This window comes from Lontra canadensis, unplaced genomic scaffold, assembly GCF_010015895.1.
Source record: "Lontra canadensis isolate GAN:19392208 unplaced genomic scaffold, GSC_riverotter_1.0 scaffold50, whole genome shotgun sequence".
In the NCBI taxonomy this organism is placed as follows: Eukaryota; Metazoa; Chordata; class Mammalia; order Carnivora; family Mustelidae; genus Lontra; species Lontra canadensis.
Genome location: NW_022631044.1, coordinates 3,065,374 through 3,085,592, shown reverse-complemented (window position 1 = coordinate 3,085,592; position 20,219 = coordinate 3,065,374). Strand labels below are relative to the sequence as shown.

At 50.4% G+C, this 20,219-nt stretch overlaps 1 protein-coding gene across 1 annotated transcript; it reads right to left on the bottom strand.

Annotated features, from left to right (window-relative positions):
- Positions 1-17,976: 17,976 nt before the first annotated feature.
- On the bottom strand, positions 17,977-19,516 carry ASPRV1 (aspartic peptidase retroviral like 1). The gene has a single exon (XM_032873603.1). The coding sequence runs from the start codon at positions 19,360-19,362 to the stop codon at positions 18,583-18,585; it is 780 nt and encodes a 259-aa protein (XP_032729494.1). The 5' UTR covers positions 19,363-19,516; the 3' UTR covers positions 17,977-18,582.
- Positions 19,517-20,219: the final 703 nt, after the last annotated feature.

Here is a 20,219-nt window from a genome sequence, read left to right as displayed (position 1 = left end):
TCTGAAATGTACTGTCCCAATATAAAACAGTAATTATTTGACCTTTGCACTGTTTGTCTGGTCCTTTTCAATTTGACTGCATATATAATGTGGAAATGGATATATTTTTAATGCACTTGTGATTAACTGACACCAGGGTTAGACCTTACTTTGCAAAAGCTTGAGGTGGACCGAATCGGCATGCCAGCCAGGCCTCTCTCTAACCAAAACTGTAATCTTCAGGACCAGCAAACTCAGCCCGAGGCAGCTACTCCCCTTCCCCACGCGGCTATCAGCAGCCCTGATTTGCCAACCTGTCCTCTCATTCACTGATCCACCAGCGCGACTGTTCAGAGCTATAAAGTCTTTTTGGTTGTTCAGGGTTTTTTAAAGAAAAATGAAAAACCTTTCTATGAGGGTTGTTGGGGGGGAGGGGATGGGCAAAGATAGAAACCCCAGCCTTTAAGACTTTGACAATTGTACGTAACTATAGATGTGTGTAAATATAGGAACATGCATATTTTTTATGTAAAATTGGTTTTAAAAGACAAGAGAAATCTATACTCTTCACCGATACCATTGCAATGCAGATGGGATAAGAAGAGTATGTAGTCCAGTTTTGTGCAGTGAGAAAACTGTCTGTGTGCTTCTGTGAACAGCCCAGAAAGCCTAGCTTTCTCCGCCTGTTGGCTTAAAATGGCAAAGCACCCAGGGGATTGTGTGGGTTTTCTGCTGCTGAGCAAAGATCTTGAATTCTTCAAGGTGCTGCTAGTGACCGCTGACTCCTGTGTCTAGTCACAGACCTAATGCTAGTTTGTGATGCCCTTTGAATCACTATTTTGAGCAGGATCTAAATTCCTTTCCCAGTTTACCCCAGACTCAATTTCAGGGTCAATTCAAAATTGAGCACTGTGGTAGGGCCCTGACCTGGCATTCAGCCCCTGGAGCAGGTTTCTTTCTAAGGAAAGCGTGGTCCTTTAACCTCTGCTTATTTTCAAAAGAAACAAAGGATCCTTACCTGGGTTTCCTGTGGGCCTCTCTGATCCGTCCCCAAAGTGGCCAAGAGCAGATCCTAGGCTGTGGGGTGAAAAAAAAAAAAAGTGTCAACTAGGTAGGATGGTGGTGCTCAAAATAACTGTCTAGCGAGGTCTTGGGGGGTTGCAAATGGGCGTTATGGGCTTTTTTTCTTCTTGCCTCTGCCCCATCCTTTAAAGAGAAAACTTATTTTTGAAAAGTATATACATACACATTTAGGTTTTTATACCATACTGTATCAGCAAGAATACCACTTTCATTGTGCTTTATAATCTATTCCTGAATCTGTCTTCTCTTCCTTCTCTGCTTGTTTCCCAAGCTGCTTTGCCTTCCTCCTCTACCTGCTGTGTGTCGAACCCCAGGAAGTCAACTGCCACAAGGCGATTTCCTGCAGGTCAATCTGGGTTTTGTTTTTTGGCGTTGTTGTTGTTGTTTTCCTGTGTCTAACTCTTGGATGCGGCATGCTTAGGTAGCTGGCTACTGAGTTTTCAAATCCTTTCTGGGAGAAGATGACCCAAAGATCCTTGCAGACGGGGTGGTTTTTCTCATTTAGATCTCTGTGACTATGGGTTGTTTTGTTTTCAAAGCGATCTGGGGATGGGGAGGGGTGTGTGTGCGATATGCGATTTATCATGATTTCCTCAATATTTGTTCCATGGATGCTTTTCTTACATTCTTCTGAAAGAAGAAATAACTGTCTGGCACTTCTAGAGTCAGCTCTTGACTGGCTAAAGAAATTGAGTATCTTTGTCTTCTCTCAAAATCATAAAATGAGAATTAGTGAGGCACCCGATTCTAAGGTTTATCCAAATTTTTTATTTTGATTTCTTATTCTGGGGAGGGTGGTAAGTTGATGGGGCATTCTTCATTTTAGCTTTTACCTGCGAACCAAACTTGCCTTTTACCCCTTGTCCCTGGAATTGGTGCTCTGGGAATATTGCTGTTAACCATCAATGTTGGGGCCATCTTCCTAGTAAACACAGCCTAAACAGGGGAGCAGCAGATGAGAGAGTACGGAATTGTTTCCAGATGTTTATTTCTTGGTGTAAATATGAAGCCAATGTAAATCCTGTGTCAAGATCTAGAGAATGGTGCTTTTTACTACAGTTAGCACATGCATTTTTAGAACTACTACATGTTTTAGAGAATCTTTGCTGTGTATATGTAAACTTCTGTACTGTTCCACCGTTAACAAATAAATTATTTCATTATTAAAGAAATTCTGGTCTTCCTGATGTTTTGTACCCTCTTGTGGTTTTTACTTACAGAACTGAGGTGATCAGTCAGACTCTTTAATTTCATGGGAAGTTTGCTGGCCAAAAGTTCTCAGCTCTTGGGTTCCATGATGAGTTGAGATGGCGTGGCTCGGGCACGGATCGTGTGGCTGCTGCTCTCACCTGTCCGTGCTCTGCACTCGCCCTGGGCTCACTGGTCACTGGGCTGACAGCCCTGCTGATGCCCATGTTCTGCTGGAAAAGACAGAGATGTAGTCACAGTGTAACGCCATGTGGTCAGTTATGGACTAAAGCTGGGCAGGGATGTGCCATGAGCCATCACAGCAGTGGTGGCTTTCCAGATGGGCCCTGAAGAAAGCGGGTGTCTGCTAGGACAGGAGCAAGCCTGCAGGGAAAGGGGGCAGCCCTGCAGGGCTGGGGTATGGCAGGGGCAGGGGTGCACAGAGCATGTGGTGTGTGATGGGATGCGTGCAGGGAGGACAGCCAACTGTGAAGGACGCATGTGATCGAGAGGAGAGAAGGCACCTGCTTTAGGGGGTTGGTTATTTCACATATGAACCCATTTGGTTAATTTACATTCACTCATTTAACAAAATTGAGCCTGGCTCTGTCGTAGGGCAGAGGGACACACATAGGGACAGATCACAAAACCCTGCCCTCTGATGCCACTTTCTAGGGTCACCCACTGGCTCTGCCCCTCAGACCCTGCCCCGCAAGCCTCTGAGCCCAGCGCCCCCTCAATGGCCTCTTCTTGCTCTCTCAAGAAAGCACTTGTTCAGAGTCAAGAGGAGAGAAAAGGGGGGCTTTCTCCTTCTTGACTACCTCTCATTCTTAAAACCACCTAAGAAGTGGTTTAAGTTAGGATGGTCTGCAGCCCGCGGGGCTTATTAAAAATGGGTCTTTCTGGTCCTTCTACTTGGGAAAAGTAGCCTTGCTCTTCTGCTTTCTCTCAAAAGCAGGGGCCACATGCCAGGCCAGTTGAGGACCTCCGTGGACAGGCTCTAGAGCAAACCCACCGGAGAGTGCACGGTCCACAGCAGGGGTGGAAGGCGCGAGGGGCCAGCGCCAGTCCCCGTTTGCTGGGGCGACGACAGGAAGCTCAGGGCTGCAGATAATCACCCAGGCAGCTCGCACAGACAGCCTCCCCCGCACAGTGACAAATCTTACTCCCAAGGTTTCCTGACTTTGCTTGTTCACAGGAGCCCGAGGAAGTGGCCTCGCTTCTGCCGTCCGGATCCACGTCACCCTGATGGTCAGCTCATGCCCCCTGGGGGCTCTGCCTCAGCGCCTCCAGGAGCCCCAATGTCAGCTCTGGGGGTGACTGCGGTCATCAGCCCCATCTCTGGGGGGTGGGGGACACGGGCAGTGGGAGGCAAGGTGTTTGGCCCGGAGTCCACGGCGCTGGGGGACTTGGACTCCAGAGCCCACACTCCTTTGCCTCCATTTTTGTAAGAGCGGTGCCTACCCCTAATCGGTTTTCCATATTTGGCATCTTTTCTTTTCCAAGCCTTTGGACACAGTGATCTAGTTTCCATGAAGGGACCTTACGGTCCAGGGGATGAGGTAGAAACTGGGAACACACGAGACAACAGCGGGGCCGCCATCGCTGAGTCGCCGTCCTCACTTCCATCTTCACGCTCCTCTCCGTCCATTCTGAGGGGGGGTCCCCGACTCCTGAACCTCCTGGGGCTCTGGTGACAAGAACCCAGCATGCTGCTGAGGAAGACCTTCTTACGGGACTTGAAGACATTCTCTCTCCACCACGTCTTCTGGGCTGGGGGCCCTGGGACATCATTTCAGTCAGCCAGTATTTACTTAACACACTTGCATGTAGCCTTGGCGTTCCCTTGAATCCAGTGACACTTCGGCCCACTTCTTAGATGTCACCAAGACCTAGACAAAGAGGGACACAGCAAGGCTTTCTGCCAAGCGTCTCTGGAACAAGAGCCTCTCGTTCCCGTTGCCCACTTGGGCCTTCACATTCATTAAGGGCATCCGGCTTAACATTCACATTCATTAAGGGCGGCCAAGGGCCCCCCACCCCCCCGCCCCGGCAGGGACTCCGCAGGAAGTGTTGTTCTGGGCTTGGCACTGACTGGGTGGCCACTCTGCCCCACGTAGAATTCATGGAACGTTCTTTTAGGGACTACACAAAGCAGATGAGACCTCTCACTGCTGACGAGGGGTGGACATTTTCCCAGAGGAAAAAGCAGCTGCGTGATGGAGGCAAATGACAGGCAAATGACAGACACTGACAGTCTGCTTTCAGCAGACAGGAGGACAGGCTCTGCCAGGCTGCAGCTTCTGGGGTCTGACCTCCCTGTGCATGAACACAACATCTCTGGTAAAGACAGGCCGAGGACTGGTAAAGACAGGCTGAGGATTTCATGGGACAATGGATGCCAGAGCCAGTGCAGAGCAAACGGTGTGGCCCCAAGGCCAGGATGGAGCTGGTGACTGGGGACTCAGGGCTGGAGAGGTTCACCAAGGCCCTGAGGGAAGAGAGAGGAGGCTTTCCTAGGACACTCTTAGCCTCACCTGGGGGCAAAGGTGAGTGGTGACACCCACGGTAGGGAGCTGTGTCCGGAATAGGTCTACCTTCAAGGAAGCCATGGGCCTGGGAGAGGAGACACCTGGGAGGGCCTAGGGGACAGAGGAAAAGGGAGAAACACCAGCCCAACCAACCCTGTTGGTCACCCAGATGCCAGGCTGGGTAGCACCTGGGGGCTGTCCCCCAACCTGCCTAGCGGCCAGTAGGGCTGAGAGACCCAAACCATCTGCTGGGAAGGTCATTTAGTTTAAAAACGTCTGACAAAATCTTGCCTTGCTGATATTCCCATCGCCCAGAAGGGAGAAGATGCTGTTATCACGGCGCTGGCACTGATCCTGATCGACAGTGGAATGAGACATCCTCGGAGATACCCCAGAAGGGAGTCCTGGGTGACGGGCAAGCACACAGACTCTGGTCAGACTGATCCAAGGCCCAGTGCCAGATCCACCCACTATACTCCGGGTGAGCTGGGGCCACTGGTCTTGGGCTCCATTTCCCCATTTTGAAAAAGGAGGATAATAATAATATCTATCTCCTGGGGCTGTTGGGAGGATTAAGTGAGAGAGGAGATGGAAAGAGCCCAGCCCGGTGCCTGACTTTCGGGAGCATTCAATACATATGAGCAATCATTATTTTACTACCACAGTCAGAAATGTATCTTAAGTCTCCAGAAGAAAAAATTCCAACATTCTGAAAAGAAATCAGCCTGGAAGGGAAAATTACATGAGATGGCAGGGAAGTGTTCAAATATGTCATTCTGACCATGCAATTTAGACAACGAAGGGCAAGCAGGAAGTGGTTAAAATGACAGGAGGAGAGACAAGAGGGTGACTCAGGGATGGACTGTGGCCAAAGGTGGGGAAAGGGGTGTTTTGTTCAGGTGGCACCTCACCTGCTTGCTGTTCAAAAAGTGAAAACACAAATCCTAAAACCCCTCCATCCTGGCAAAGCAGCTCAGAACCTCTCAAAGAGAAACCAGGAAGTACAGGGCTGGCGAAGCCAGAGATCCCCTAGCTAAAATGCCTCCATTTTGTAGACATCTCCTCAGAAGAGCGGGAGGTGCCTTGGGTCCCAGTGTTTGCATGTGTCTTTCCAACAGCAAATTCAGAACAACAGTCACCAGAGCCCTGGCCAGTCAACAGAGACCCCACGTTTCAAGTATAAACCAAGAGGTTATGACAATTCTCTTCAACTTTGCAATGAAAACCATTGGTTAAGGCAGCTGCGGGGCAAGCACAGACCAGCACAGGACATGGAAGAGCATGGGGCCCAGAAGAGTCATCAATGGAGACAGAGGACCAGGAGAGGACTCGGGTGGGGCACTGCTTCCTCTTTACCATGCTTACAACCCTCAATGGTGGGTGAAACTACTTGTCTGGAACTCAGAGCAGGAATCCCATCGCTTTCCCTGAAGAATGGGTGTGTGTTTCCTCAGGAAAAAGTGAATCATTAAATGGGTCACCTTTCTGTTATTGCTTAGGCTGCCAGGAAGCTCAGAGCCAAATTCACACCTCACCGTTAGTAATTATGTGAGACCCTGATTTGTGTGTGTGGGGTGTGTGTGTGTGTGTGTGTGTTTAAATTCCCCCTACTCCTTTTCTTGACCTTGATTTTTATTTAAAATTTCTTCTATTTTAAGATACATAATTTTAGAAGTCATTTCAGAATCACCTTTGTCGAGAACAAGAACACAATTGTAAAGAGGGCAGCCTGTGTGTTAAAACAAAAAAACACTCTGGTCCCTTCTTTGGCAGCAGAGGGTAGTGAGCTTGGCTAAGCAAGGGGAAGGTAACTAGGGTCGAGAGCATGGAGAGGGAAGGCGAGTGTGGAGTTGTTTAAAGCAGTGGAAATAAACTTGCCAAAGAATAGAAGGGAGCTGCCTCAGGGCTGAAAGTAATCCCTACTTGTCTAGAGGAACTGGGGCTCCTCTGGGGGTTTCCACAGAGGCCAGGGGCAGCAGCAGAGCTGGCCTGGGTCTGAGTCACCTGTCAGAATCAGAAGGAACACCACCCTTTCTCCCCAACTCAAGAAAGTTTATCAGATTGTAAGTAAATGAGAATATTATTTTCACGGAACTAGCCTGGACTCTGCTCTGTTGTATAAAGAGAATATCACTTGCAAATTCTGGTATTAATAAATTATTTGTGGTCCCTGGGGCGCCTGGGTGGCTCAGTCTGTTCAGTATCTGCCTTCGGCTCAGGTCATGATCCCAGGGCCCTGGGATGGAGCCCTGAATTGGACTCTCTGCTCAGCGGGGAGTCTGCTTCTCCCTTTCCTTCTGCCACCCACTTGTGCTTGCTCTCTCTTTCATTCTAAAATAAGTACCATCTTTATAAATAAATAAATAAATAAATAACTTGCGGTCCCATGAGATTAGATTAGTGGACACTGGCCTAGCTACTGGAAGGCATCCTGTCCTAGTCAACATAAATACACTAATTTGGACTGGGGTATGGATGGCACATTCCCCACGTCTGAGGGTGACCCCAAGGTGGTAAGATGACACCCTGATTGCCTAACAGAATCAGGATCCAAAACTTGACAGCTAAAGTGAGGGGGCATCTCAGACAAGATGCATTTTTCAGAGATGAGCGCACGCCCCCGTCCTTGGCTATGGACCTGCCAGTCCCAGAGGGGAGTGCCACCCATTGCCATGGCTCAGAGAGAGAAGGGGGCTCAGTGGAAAGTCTCCAGAGTGAAGGGGCCACCACAGAGTGAAGCCCCTAAGTCACAGGAAGCTGGTCTCTCCCCTCTCTGTCCCCAGGAACCCCCCCATACACCTATCTTTTTAGAGGGGCAGAGGGGCAGAGACAAAGGGAGAGAGAAAGAGTGTTAAGCGGGCTCCACACTCAAAGTGGAGCCCTGTGCGGGGCTTGATCCTGCCACCCTGAAGTCACCACCTCAGCTGAAATCAAGAGTCAGACGCTTAACCGACTGAGCCACCCAGGCCCCCCTCCCTCTATTATCCTTTTTAAACAGCCATCAGACCCCAGCCTTCCTCAGGATAAAATATACCTGTGGAACTCCATCTCTCAGCATAATGTTAGATCTCTTCAGTGGCAAGTCCCCACCTGAGCTGGCCTTGGCCATCCTCCTGGACCTCCGGTCCTACCACCCCACACCATGGACTGCTCCCTGAACACCCAGGGCCTTTGCACTTGCTGCTACTCCTGCCCAGAATGCCCACCCCCAACACCTCCATGGCTTTTTTCCTTGCTCCGCTCAGGTCTCTGCATAGAGGTCACCATGCCAACAAGGTCCCCCGACCCCCTCTGTACAAACTACACAACGCTCCTCACTTTCTACCCACTCTCCCTCTCATCCTGACTCATTTCTTCTCATCACAGGACATTCTGTTTTGTCTGTTTGATGTTAAAAGGGGGCTCTGTAAGAGCAGAGACAGAACTCTCCAGAACAGTGCTGCCCCAGTGCCTAGAACCATGCCCAGCACACGGGATGTTCAGCCATCCACGCTGGTAGACAGATGGACAAGTGAGTAAATGAGTGAACACAAACAAGAGACAGACTTCAGGCTCACAGCTGAGGCAGGACGATGACTCCAGTGTCATGTACCCCAGAGGGCCGACGGTGAAAGCCAGCCAGTGAGGCGTTTATTACAAATGAAGGACCTTAACACTGGCAGAGTTGTAGGCAGGCAGGCCAGAGGGCCCCGAAAAATACCTGGGCTTTAGAATAATCCACATGACTTGGCACAAACAAAAGCAATTTGATAGGAAACAATCTGGATGAGAACAGGGGAGGAGACACACTTCAGCCCAAAGGACAATTTGGTCTAAAAATACAGTCCACAAAAATAAGAAATCGTGCAGAGGATCATAGGGGAAGAGAGGGAAAACTGAATGGGAAGAAATCAGAGAGGGAGACAAACCTTGAGAGACTCTGGATGCTGGGAAATGAACTGAGGGCCTCTGGAGGGGAGGTAGGTGGGGAGGCGGGATGACCGGGTGACAGGCAAGAAGGAGGGCATGTGATGTGAGGAGCACTGGGTGTTCTATGCAACTGATGGTTAACTGAACTCTACCTCTGAAACTAATGATGTGCTCTATGTTGGCTAATTGAATTTAAATAAAATAAAAATAAAAATATAGTCCACATTTTTCAAAAATTGGGATTTTGAAGTAGTATGGAGGCAGAATGCATCTTTTTGTGCATGAAGTATTTTGCTTAAATTTCAGAATAGTTTTGCCCTCTTTTAAATTTCTACTTAATAGGGGTGCCTGGGTGGCTCAGTGGGTTAAAGCCTCTGCCTTCGGCTCAGGTCCATGATCCCAGGGTCCTGGGATCGAGCCCCGCGTCGGGCTCTCTGCTCAGCAGGGAGCCTGCTTCCTCCTCTCTCTCTGCCTAGTTGTGTTCTCTGTCAAGTAAATTAAAAAAAAAAAAATCTTTAAATTTCTACTTAATATTTCTGCCACTTATCTTAATTCTGCTCATTTTTAAAAGTGTTTTGTGAAATGCCATGCACACAGATGAAGTTGCGTAGACCATCCACATTCTGCCTAGTGAGTTATTGCAAAGTAAATACCCACACCAGCCCCACCCAGTCACGAATCAAGACACTGCTGGCCCCCACGTGTCCCCAGATGACCTTCCTTATGCACCATCCTGGCTGCCCCTTGTCTGTCATAATCGCATATCTTCCCTTGCCTCCTGACTGTGCATCTCTACGCACAGTGGCTGAGTTTGCCTGTTGGTTTTAGGTTATGTGCGTGGACTCACACTGGCCATGTTTGGGTCTGTCTTCTTTCATCTGACATCATGGCTGTGAGATCTGTGGTGTGTGTGGCTGGAATCCCTTCCTTTTCTTCACTGTAAGGTGAGGTTCGTAACAGCAACATGCTGAAAACAATCTGCATGTCCTAAATAGGGCATTAGTTACATAAAGTATGGAAGTTTACGAGGAGAAAGTACTAAAAAGGAAGAAAGAAATTTTTTTTTTCTAAAAAGGAAGAAAACTAAATTTTTTGCTGAAATTTTTGCTAAAAAGGAAGAAAGAAAAAACAACAGAGGGAGTGAAAGGATGAAGAAAAAGACACCCATATAAATGTCCATAGAAAAAGTCCTGGGAAAATGGGCCATGTTTGACCTTGGGAGGGTGACTAGGTAGAAGGTTCTTCAAGAAGTTTCTTTATCTATTTTTGGGTTGACCTAATTTTCTGGTTTTCCTGTAATGAGCACACGCTGTATTTGTAAAAACAACAAGAACAATTACTAAAAGGAATGTAAACAATGACAAATTAACCAAGCAATGAAGTAACTAAAGGACCCTGAATTCGGGGGCGGTTTTCGGGGAGTTCTACCTCCCAAGTTCATTCTCAGCCAATCACGTCTCTTCTACTCATTTGGTAATTTTTATAGATTTTTAATTTTCATAAATTGAACGGTGTCCAACCACAGTGAACATGTTCAAAAGTTTTACAAATACTTTACATATTGCTTAGTTCACCAAGGCCCATTTGTTGAACATTTCCACTTTCCAAATTCGTTTCCACCCACTTTGTCTTCCTGGGTCTATTTATAATAGATGAAAACAAATTCATTCTTACCAAATCTCTGTGTGGACTGCACATTCTGAAGGCAGGCAGGCTTACACTCCCAATTCAGCCATCTACCATTGAGCAAGGCTGAGCCAACGGAACTCCCCTAATGTCAGTTTCCCCACCTGTTAAATGGCGATAAAACCTACATTCCAGAAGTTTTTTAAGACTTATGGGCGCCTGGGTGGTTCAGTGGGTTAAGCCACTGCCTTCAGCTCAGGTCATGATCTCAAGGTCCTGGGATCGAGTCCCGCATCGGGCTCTCTGCTCAGCAGCGAGCCTGCTTCCCTTCCTCTCTCTCTGCCTGCCTCTCTGTCTAGTTGTGATCTCTGTCTGTCAAATAAATAAATAAAAATCTTAAAAAAAAAAAAAAAGACTTAGAAATTGCCAAATCAGCAAACTATGAGTTACCTCAGACCAGTTCCTCAGCCTTGACTGCTGTTGACATTCAGGGCTGGCGAGTTCCCTGTTGGGGGGCCGCCCCGTGCACTGTGGGAGGCTGAGCTGCATCCCTGGCCTCTCTCTACCCCCTAGACACCAGCGGCACCCCCCTTCTCCCCCCCACCTCCCTGAAATCTGTGACAACCAGAAAGGTCTTCAGACATTGTCAAGTGTTCCCTGAGGGGCGAAACCACCCGTTACCTCGGGAACTGGTCCCCCTTCACCACCAAGGCTGCTTGTCAGGCTCTTCAGCCTGCACCCCAGCCAGCGCAGACGCCCCTCCCCTGCAGACAACCCCTTTCCATCCAGTCTTATGCCTGGAATGCACATCAGCGCGGGACACGAAAACACCAACGTGTGGGCTTTTTCTCTAGATTCTTGCCCCGACTCTTCCATTTCAGACAAGTAATTTAGCCTTTTAGGGTTTGCTTCTGGTCCTGGGCTACCAGCCAGCGTTGACCAGAAGACATGGTACTTCTGTACCTGTCTAAACCCGCAATGAGATTTTATTCGAGGGGCGCCAGGGTGGCTCAGTGGGTTAAGCCTCTGCCTTCAGTTCAGGTCATGATCTCAGGGTCCTGGGATTGAGCCCCGCTCGGCCTCCCTGCCCCTCTCTGCCTACTTGTGACCTGTCAAATTAAAAAAAAAAAAAATCTATTTGAATGCCCCAGCCAGGGAGGTGCAGGGTGGGCTCCAACGCAAGGGAGGGGATGAGGAAGATATGGTGGCTGGATAGTCCTGGAGAGAACAGGCACCAACACACCACTCAGTGGCCCCGAAGGTGTCAAGACATCCCAGGGAAGGGCTGCCTGGTGTCCCTTGGAAGGTAAGACCTGAGGCCCTGGCTGTTCATGCTCCTGCGTGTGGCAGAAAGCAGCACAGCTACGTAGCCTAAAGGGATCACGTGACCAGGGACATGGTCCTCTCCATGATAACGGTGCACGGGGTGTCCATGACTTGTTGCCCCTCTCCCCACAAAGCTTCTGTGCTGTGTCAGAGAACCCAAGTGGATGATCTTCAAGAGAAATTTCAGCCTTCCTTCATATTGTCTGATCTACGGCTGAGGTCACTCCTGATGTCACTTAGGAGGGACACCTGTGGAGTCACTACCTTGCTCATTCAATCACTGTCAAGTCTTTCAACAACTGTTTATCAAGGCCCAGATATGCACCAAGCCTGCTGGGGATTTGGGCACAAAAGAGCTCTTTTCTGGAGCTTACATTCTAATGAGGAGAAACCTATCAACGTATTTCCCAAATTTCAGTCATTTGCATACTGCTTCCAAAATTTTGGCCTATATGCCCATTGCCCAATCATCGTACTGCCTCTTCCTCTGGCTTATGGATGGTGGAGTCACAGTTTTATCTACTTTGGGCCCAGTGCACCCAAAATGTTCACAAAAGGACAAGCTATTAGTATATGTATAATTTTTCCTCATACACTTTAAGATAAACCTGTAACTTTAAACTTTAAAATAAATTGATAGTGTACTTTTTAATGGAGTGCATCTTAAAGCTGAAAAAATCCACCATCAATTATCTCTGGCCTTCTGGAGTCACCTCAAAAGTCATACAAGACCCTCCACACTGGCCTTCTGTCTCTCCCCACCCCCAATCACCCCACTAGCCAGCCCCACCGGTCTCCCCTTCCTACCTCTCCCCCTGTCCCCCGCTTCTTCTTGGGAAATAACCACTTGTCTTCAGCTTAAAGATCCACTCTCTGGAGCCCTTCCTGGCCCCATGCAGAGGGTAGTGGGGAGGGGGCACAGTGCTGGGCTGCTCTAAGGCCTGGGGTCCCTTTGCAGGGCTGCCTCCTTCCTCAGACTGCAGATCCCCAGAGGGCACAGCTCAGCTCTCACACACTTCCTAGGGCAGGAAGATGCTCTAACAGGAGCCCAGAGAAGTGAGGCAGGGCAAGGCTGGCCCCAGACAAGTCCCACGACAGCCTGTGCCCTGGAGAAGTGCCCCCGTCCAGGCTTCAGGAAAGCTGGCCCATGGTATCCGAGCAGTCAGAAGTTGAGAGCCAATATGCGAACCCCTAATGAGGACCAGAACTGCCAGGAGAGGGGGTGAAGGCCTGACCAGAGTTTGCCCTCCTGGTGGCCTGGCCAGTGAAGGCACCTGCATTACCGGGATTGCTTGGCAAGAGTGGGCCCTGAATCTCACAGTGACTGAAGGGACTAGAACGTGTGGTGGCATCAGCTGACAGCCGCCTCGGTGTCTCTTCAGTGGCGGAGGACCAGGTGGGCAGGCCAGGTCACCACCATGGGGCACAGAGGCCGGCCACGGCCTCAGCACTGCCGCAGGAGAAAGATTTATGACCTCGAGTCTCTCTGACTCCAGCTGCTTGCCTGACGAGCACCTTGTGTCCTCAAGACAAACTAAAACCTTCACGCTGGCACCCAGGGCTTTACACACCTGGGAGCCTTGGCTCTCCTTAAGATGACTGTGGTCAGATTTCATCATTTCTTTTTCTTCTCATTTGCTGCCAAGGACCACCCACACTTCCCATTGAGTAGGTGATTAATAAGTGGTTGCTCGTGTGTTTGTGTTTCATAGGCACAGGGTTAGCAATTCTGAAACTACTTTCTGGGTATGCAGAGACTGAGCAGATAAGTCACCTGGAGCTAGATTTCCCGTTGGAGAAAGAAGCTGCGAAGATGGAAAGGGAGAAGGTTAGAAAAAACCCTATTGTCCTGGGTTGGAGTTGGAAGGATCAGTATGAACTTACTGTTAATACACAGAGAGACAGATGTAGAAACATAAATGGACGAAGCAGGTGTTTTTTTCTTAGATCTGACCACACCAGTGATGTAAGGACACCCCAGTAACAATGAACAGGCCAAACACCAGATCCTGGTTTCTAAATATCAGATTCCACTAGAAGGAACCAGGTTCCTTGGAGAAATGGCCGATCCCAAGGCTGGTCCAAGGAAGATACAGATGAAGCCGAAACATCTCATGACAGAAAGGAAGGGCTCAAATTATGACGGCGACATGGCCTGAGAAGACGGAAGCCAGTCTGAAGCGGCTCCCAAGACCAAATCTAAAACATCGGTATCAAAATAATGGTAGTAAAAGAGCATCACTCACTGAATACAAGAAGGGTCCGAGTGTACGGGGACACGAATAACCAGCAGGAAGGCGGGAGGCCTGGCTGGCTCAGTCAGCAGAGTGTCCAGCTCTTGGTCTCAGCTCAGGTCTTGATCTCAGGGTTGTGAATTCAAGCCCTGCATTGGACTCTATGCGGGGTGTGGAGCCTACTTAAGTAAATTAATTTAAATCCAATGAATAAACAAACAGGAAGGGAAAGCTCAGAATTGAGTGCCAGTTAGTACACACGGGGAGTAGAACTAGAAAATCGCCATTGGCTGGTAAGGATCATCAATGGATCCAGTGAGTAAGTCCGACGAGAAACAGACTGTTCGTACGGTCCCACAGCATCTACTCCGAAAAGGCTAATTGTACACGACAGAACAGTCTGCAGTAGAGAAACCTGGCAGACCCTTTGACCAACTGGTGAAAGTCAACATCACCAGTAGTGGGACCAATAGGCAGCGTGATGCGAACAGAGGAGGACACATCATCACTGTCCTGCCAGCTCCTGCCCAAAATGCAGAGCCTGAATCTGGTCACAAGAAAGCGTCAGTCGCCCAAGTGTAGATTTACACTCTACAAAGTCACTGACCTGGCCTCTTCATCAATGTCAAGGGTGTGAAAGACAAAGACAGACTGAGGACTTGTTCAGGTTAAGGAGGCCAAAGAGACATGGAACTAAATGCAGCAGGTGGCTGGACTGAATTCCGGATGGAAAACAGTGGTTTCTTTTGCTCTAAAGGTCACTATTGGGATGACTGGGAAAATGTAATAAGGTCTGCAGATCAGGTAATAGTAGTATGCCAATGTTAGTTTCCCGATTTTGATCACTGTATTGTGGTTGTAGAAGAGAATTCCTGGGGCACCTGGGTGGCTCAGTCAGTTAAGCCTTTGCCTTAGGCTCAGGTCATGACCCCGGGGTCCTGGAATCGAGCCCTAAGTCAGGCTCCCTGCTCAGCTGGGGAGTCTGCTTCTCCCTCTCTCACTCTCTCTCAAATAAAAAAATCTTAAAAATTTTCTTCTTAAAGAATTCCTTGTCTTTTTGGAAATAAACACTAACGTCTTTAGAAGTAAATGCATATTTGCAATTTTCAAACAGTTCATATACATGTAGATACAGTCCAGGGGAGAATGAGAGAATAAGGTTAACTGATAAAAATGCTACTATATTTGGGGGTGGGGCTGCCTGGGTGGTCAGGCAGTTGAGCTTCTGACTCTTGATTTTGGCTCAGGTCCTGATTCAGGGTCATGAGATCTAATGCCGAGGGCTCTGTGCTCAGCAGGGCGTCTGCTTGTGCCTCTCCCTCTGCCCCTCCCCCCGCTTGTAATCTGTCTCTCCCTAAGAAATAGAATCTCAGGGGCGCCTGGGTGGCTCAGTGGGTTAAAGCCTCTGCCTTCGGCTCAGGTCATGGTCCCAGGGTCTTGGGATCAAGCCCCGCGTCAGGCTTTCTGCTCTGTGAGGAGCCTGCTTCCTCCTCTCTCTCTGCCTACTTGTGATGTCTGTCAAATAAATAAAAATCTTCAAATAAATTTAAGATAAAATAAATAAAATTTTTAAAAAAGAATCTTTAAAAAGTGACTATTTAGGGAACTAGGTAAAACGGATGGAAATCCTTTGCAGTGCTCTTGCAACTTTTCTGAAAGTCTGAAATTATTCCAAAACAAAAGCTTAAAAATAAAATAAATGCGGGATAAGGGCATGAGGAATTATCCAGTGTAGTCTGGGGGAGTTAACAGCTCTTGGGGCTGTGGTGGTCATGCGTAGAGAAATGGGGGCCTTGTGGGAGCCATAAGTTGCCCCGTAACTAGAGGATCAGATGTTCTTCGCCAGAGCTTTTCCAAACTTCACCTGGAGAGGGCTTTCTGTTGTTTTGTTCTTTCCACACACACCCACCCGCCCCGGTGGAGGTTCTCCTGCAGGTCTAGGTGGGGTAGAGCCTGCGTTTCTAATAAGCTCCAGGGGACACTGATGCTGCTTTCTTGCCCGTCCGGGTATTGCCCTTTGAGTCACCGGGGTGGGGGGTGGGGGGGAGTAAATACAGCTGCGACGCTGCCCACAGGTTCTCCAGCCTGGCTGCCCCGCGGGACCCTGAGGAACCTGCTTTCATTGCTCTTCCCAGCGGATTCTCCCTGGAAGCCGGGATTAAATTTTTACTTTGATGCCCCTGCCTTTCCATCATCTCAAATTGAGACCCTACATCCGGATATCACCCTGGCTTCCAGAGTGGCATTGTCTGTGGCTGCTGCCTCCATCAGACGCCCAGGAGCCCGAGGACTCTTCCTGGTCGACCACCATGGTTTAAGCACTTGCACACAGGTCATGCACGAACCCTTCCCCAGGCACCAGGCCCTCTGCGATGGGTCCACGACCTCCCTTTCCTAGCTGCTCTCCAGGGCTCCCTCCTGGATGCTCCGTTCCCAGCAGAGCTGTTCACTCCCCTGCAGCCCAGGCTCCATTTGCACCTGTAACCACCTCACATGCACTCCCGCCTGAGAGCCGTCCTTTGGTTCCTTCCTCCTGCGCGCCTGTGCTTAGGAAGTCACAGGGCCCCCACCCCCACCGGGCCCACCCCGGGGCTTAGAACAGAGGAGCGAGCGTCTCCGCCACTGGGCCACAGGTCACCCTGTTCCTGTTCCCATAGGACAGGGCTCAGCAGCCTGCCACACGTGGGCAAGGGCAGAGAGGGGACAACCTGGGTGTCACCCTGAAATTCTGGCCGGGCACCCAATTCCCCATCCCCAGGCCGCCTCCCCACCCTCCCTCCTTCCGAGCCTCAGACCTGGAGAAAATAGGTCACAGGGAGGTGCCACCAGGGTTGTCCCCTCAGGGGAGGGTTTGGCCCAGGAGAGAAGCCTACATTTGTCAGGAGCTAGAGAAAGGGACCTGGGAGGCACAAGAAGACCGTCCCCTTCTGCTGTCCTTCTACCTCCTTCTCGGCTCCTCCCACAGCCGCAGCTGGGCCTCTCCAGGCCTCACTTGCCCTGAAAAACACTTCCTCGTGACCCAGCACCAGCACCACCCACCACCCACCACCCACCACCCACTGCCCCCGTGCACAGAGCCTGCTGGAGCTCATTCCTATTAATGTGCTTGGCTGCCTAGGGATGGGCTGCGGTAATCATGAAGATGCGGGGCTGCACCTGGGCCTCAGTTTCCAGGAGAATCACGGCTGGAGTCGGAATGGGGAGCAAGGGCCCCGGGCTCAGAGCAGCTGCGGGACGGCCAGCCTCAAGTCCCCAGAGGCTTCTGAGGAAGACGACTCCACCATGCCTTTGGTGCCTGCCCAGCTAGTTGTCTCTCCTTTGGGGACATCCAGGCAGAAACTTCCAGGAGAGGCTCATCCCACCCTCAGGAAAGGAAGATGTCCCCTTCCTCCCATTAAAGCTCTTGAGGCTTTGCACTCTCAGTTTCCCTGCAGATCTTTTTTGGCTGAGTGTTTCCATTACTCAGGCCTGCTGAGTTCCAAATGGACAGGAACTTAGAGCTGATATGAGGAAGCCCCCTAACAAAGAGTAACACCCCATTCCCAAATCTAGGAATGTCCTTCCCACTCCATCCCGTCTCTCTAGTCTCAGGCTCCACGTCCCTCCAGGAAGAAGCTGTCCTCATGGTGCCGGAGCCCCCACGGCCATCCCCCCAACTCTGTCCTCCAGACTCCCGTGGGCTGCTCCATGCAGGTCAATACCTGCCCCCTGCCCGGTCTGCCTCTGTCTCCCAGGCTGCTGTAAGAGCTATTTGCCATGCACGTACTTTCCCACTTGTTTACAAGAACCATCAATTTCCAGTCCCCAATCAGTACCTCACAAATAACGTTAGGGTCACTTTTGGGTAGAAGAGGCAATTTGAGTGTGAAAATATTGTAGTTTTCAGGTATAGAGGAATTATGGAAGAAATAAGTAAAAATATTTGAAATCGAGGCTAAGAAAATCCGAGACATATACACAGGCACTGTGTGTATATCCTCTTACATCTCCAGGCTAATCACCCGCGGAACCCTAGGAGCTTCCCTCTCTTTGACATTTTCTCCCCTTTTTACCCAGTCACTCACATCCATTCCATTGATCCCCAATCAACACATTATGTGTTTTTTTTTTCCATGAGTCAATTTTTATTGGTTTTTGAAGTAAGGAATTACGGGCATAAGGCTCAATGAGTTTCAGAGCAAATGACAGAAGGAAACTACATCATACAGGTAGGTGGGAAGACCCAGCAGGGGAGACTCCCAGGGCAGCTGTGACCCTCACCCACAAGAGCTGGGTCTTGCTTGTGAGGACCTTGTAGCCCGGACCCAGCCCAACTGAGAAGGACCGCATGGAGCTGGAAGGGACTGAGCCACCTCTCAGGGGATCTGAAGAGGTACCCCAGTCCTCTCTGAAAGACAGTCATTTCTAGTCATCTTGGAACCTTCCAGTCTTAAATCTTTGCCACCAATAGCAGCTTGACCACTATGAGGACTCTTCCCTCCCTCTGAGATAGCCAGCCTGTTCTCCCTCACCTGTGCCAGCTCAGATGGAAGCCTCCCTGACCAGGGACAGAAGAAGGCCCCCGCACATGGAGGAGGGAGAGGAGGAGGCAAGAGTTGGTTCCAGAAGGCTGGCAAAACCCAGTGACCCCTGAGGCTATATGCCCTTCCCTTCAACTGTGGTGGGTCCTCCCACCGATGTTTGGGGGGTAAAGGAAAGGGGGCCTCTCAGTAGGAGAGCTCCTGTCCCCCCTCCCCCGAGGAGGGCTCCTCCTCTATGAGCTCCAGGTCGAACTCATCTTCCAGGGACCCTCCAACAGGCAGGAGGCGGAACTTCTTCCCCTTCAGGGTGCATGTGCGATGCTCGAAGTCCAGGACGGCGTTGTGGTCCTGGAGCACGTCAGTACCAATGATGGCTTCTTCAGCACTGGCATCGGCCACTAAGAACTCTGCCTTCAGCTTCAGCTTCCCCAGGGACACCACTGTATCCCAGATGCCCAGGATCTTCATTTCAGCCCCATTGGCCACTTTTACCACATTCTCAAAGGGCCGCAGGGTGTCCAAGTCACCATCCGTGACCTCCTCCCACAAGCTGGGGTGGACCACAGACACCTGAGCCCCGGAATCCACCAGGAACCTCACAGGCACCTTGCCAATTTTCCCCTTGAGGTAGTAGCCCTTACCCATGCTGTTGGCAAAGACGATCTCCTTGGGCAGGTGGCTGCGGGTGGCCCCAGGCCCACCGAAGGCTTTCAGGAGGGTCTCTCTCACAGCACCGTAGTCTTCCTGGTCCTTGGGGCTGAGTCCACTATAGACCTCCAGGGCATCTCCCCTGAGAGACTCTTTCAGGAACCTGAGTTTGGTGGCGTGGTCCCAGTGGTTGAGGTCGTTGATGACCTCGAAGCGGTGCAGCCAGAGGTGTGGGGCTATGTTGGATCCATCAAAGGGCTCCGGAACGAAGGCATGCTCCCGACGGCCCTCCTGGCTCCTGGCTCCACTCCCCGCCATCCCTCTGCCCTCCTCTGGAACTGCAGCACCGACCCACGCCAAGTAGAGCAAAGCGCAGAGCAGTGTGGGCGCAATCACGCTGGAGAAGAAGGCCTCTCGGAGCAGAGTGTTGTTTGCTGCCCGTCTGGGGCAGGCAGAGGCGGCCCGGCGCAAGCTGTCCGACTGACTGCTGGGCACGGAGGCAGGCAGCTACTCTGACCTGCTCAATCGGCAGAGCCTTTTTGATGCCTAGCCTAGGCCCCCAGGGCTCCCCATTCTCCTTTGTTCTGGAAGCCCCGCCCTTGCTCAGCCCTCCCTCCTGCCAGCATCCTGCCCAACGAGCAGGATCAGTGCCTCACCCTTCTGCATCCATCGCTGGGACTGGTACAGGCCAGCCCACGGTGCAAGTCCAGCCCCAGTCAGAGGGGACCCACTCAGGTACCCTCCCCAGCCCGTGTCCGAGAATAACAGAGGAGGACACAGAGTATGTGATGACATCCAGGTGTCTGTCATCAGCTGGAGAAGGAAGGGGGAGGCAAGGACCAAAGGCTCACCAGCTTCCAGCCTGGGGAAGCCCCTTTGCCCCACCCCCAAGTGGCCACTTTGAGGAGCTAAAGGAGCATCCATTCACCACGTTCCTACCATATGTGAGCCTGGCATGGGTGTTTCTCATTCTAAACCAAGTGTGGAATCCCATGAGATTCTCTAGAGGGGAAGATAGAGGACAGTCCCCAAATCAAGAATGCACAGAAATTGTTTTTTAACAATTACACACATACACACAAGCATTTGCCATGAACTCGATGGCTACAGTCATTTTTCCCTCACTGATCACATCTAGTTCAGAGTCAGCACTTGCAGGAGGTGGGCAGGCCTCG

Coding starts and splice junctions, on each gene's coding strand:
- ASPRV1 (XM_032873603.1), bottom strand. CDS start 19,362: ATGGCGGGGAGTGGAGCCAGGAGCCAGGAGGGCCGTCGGGAGCATGCC.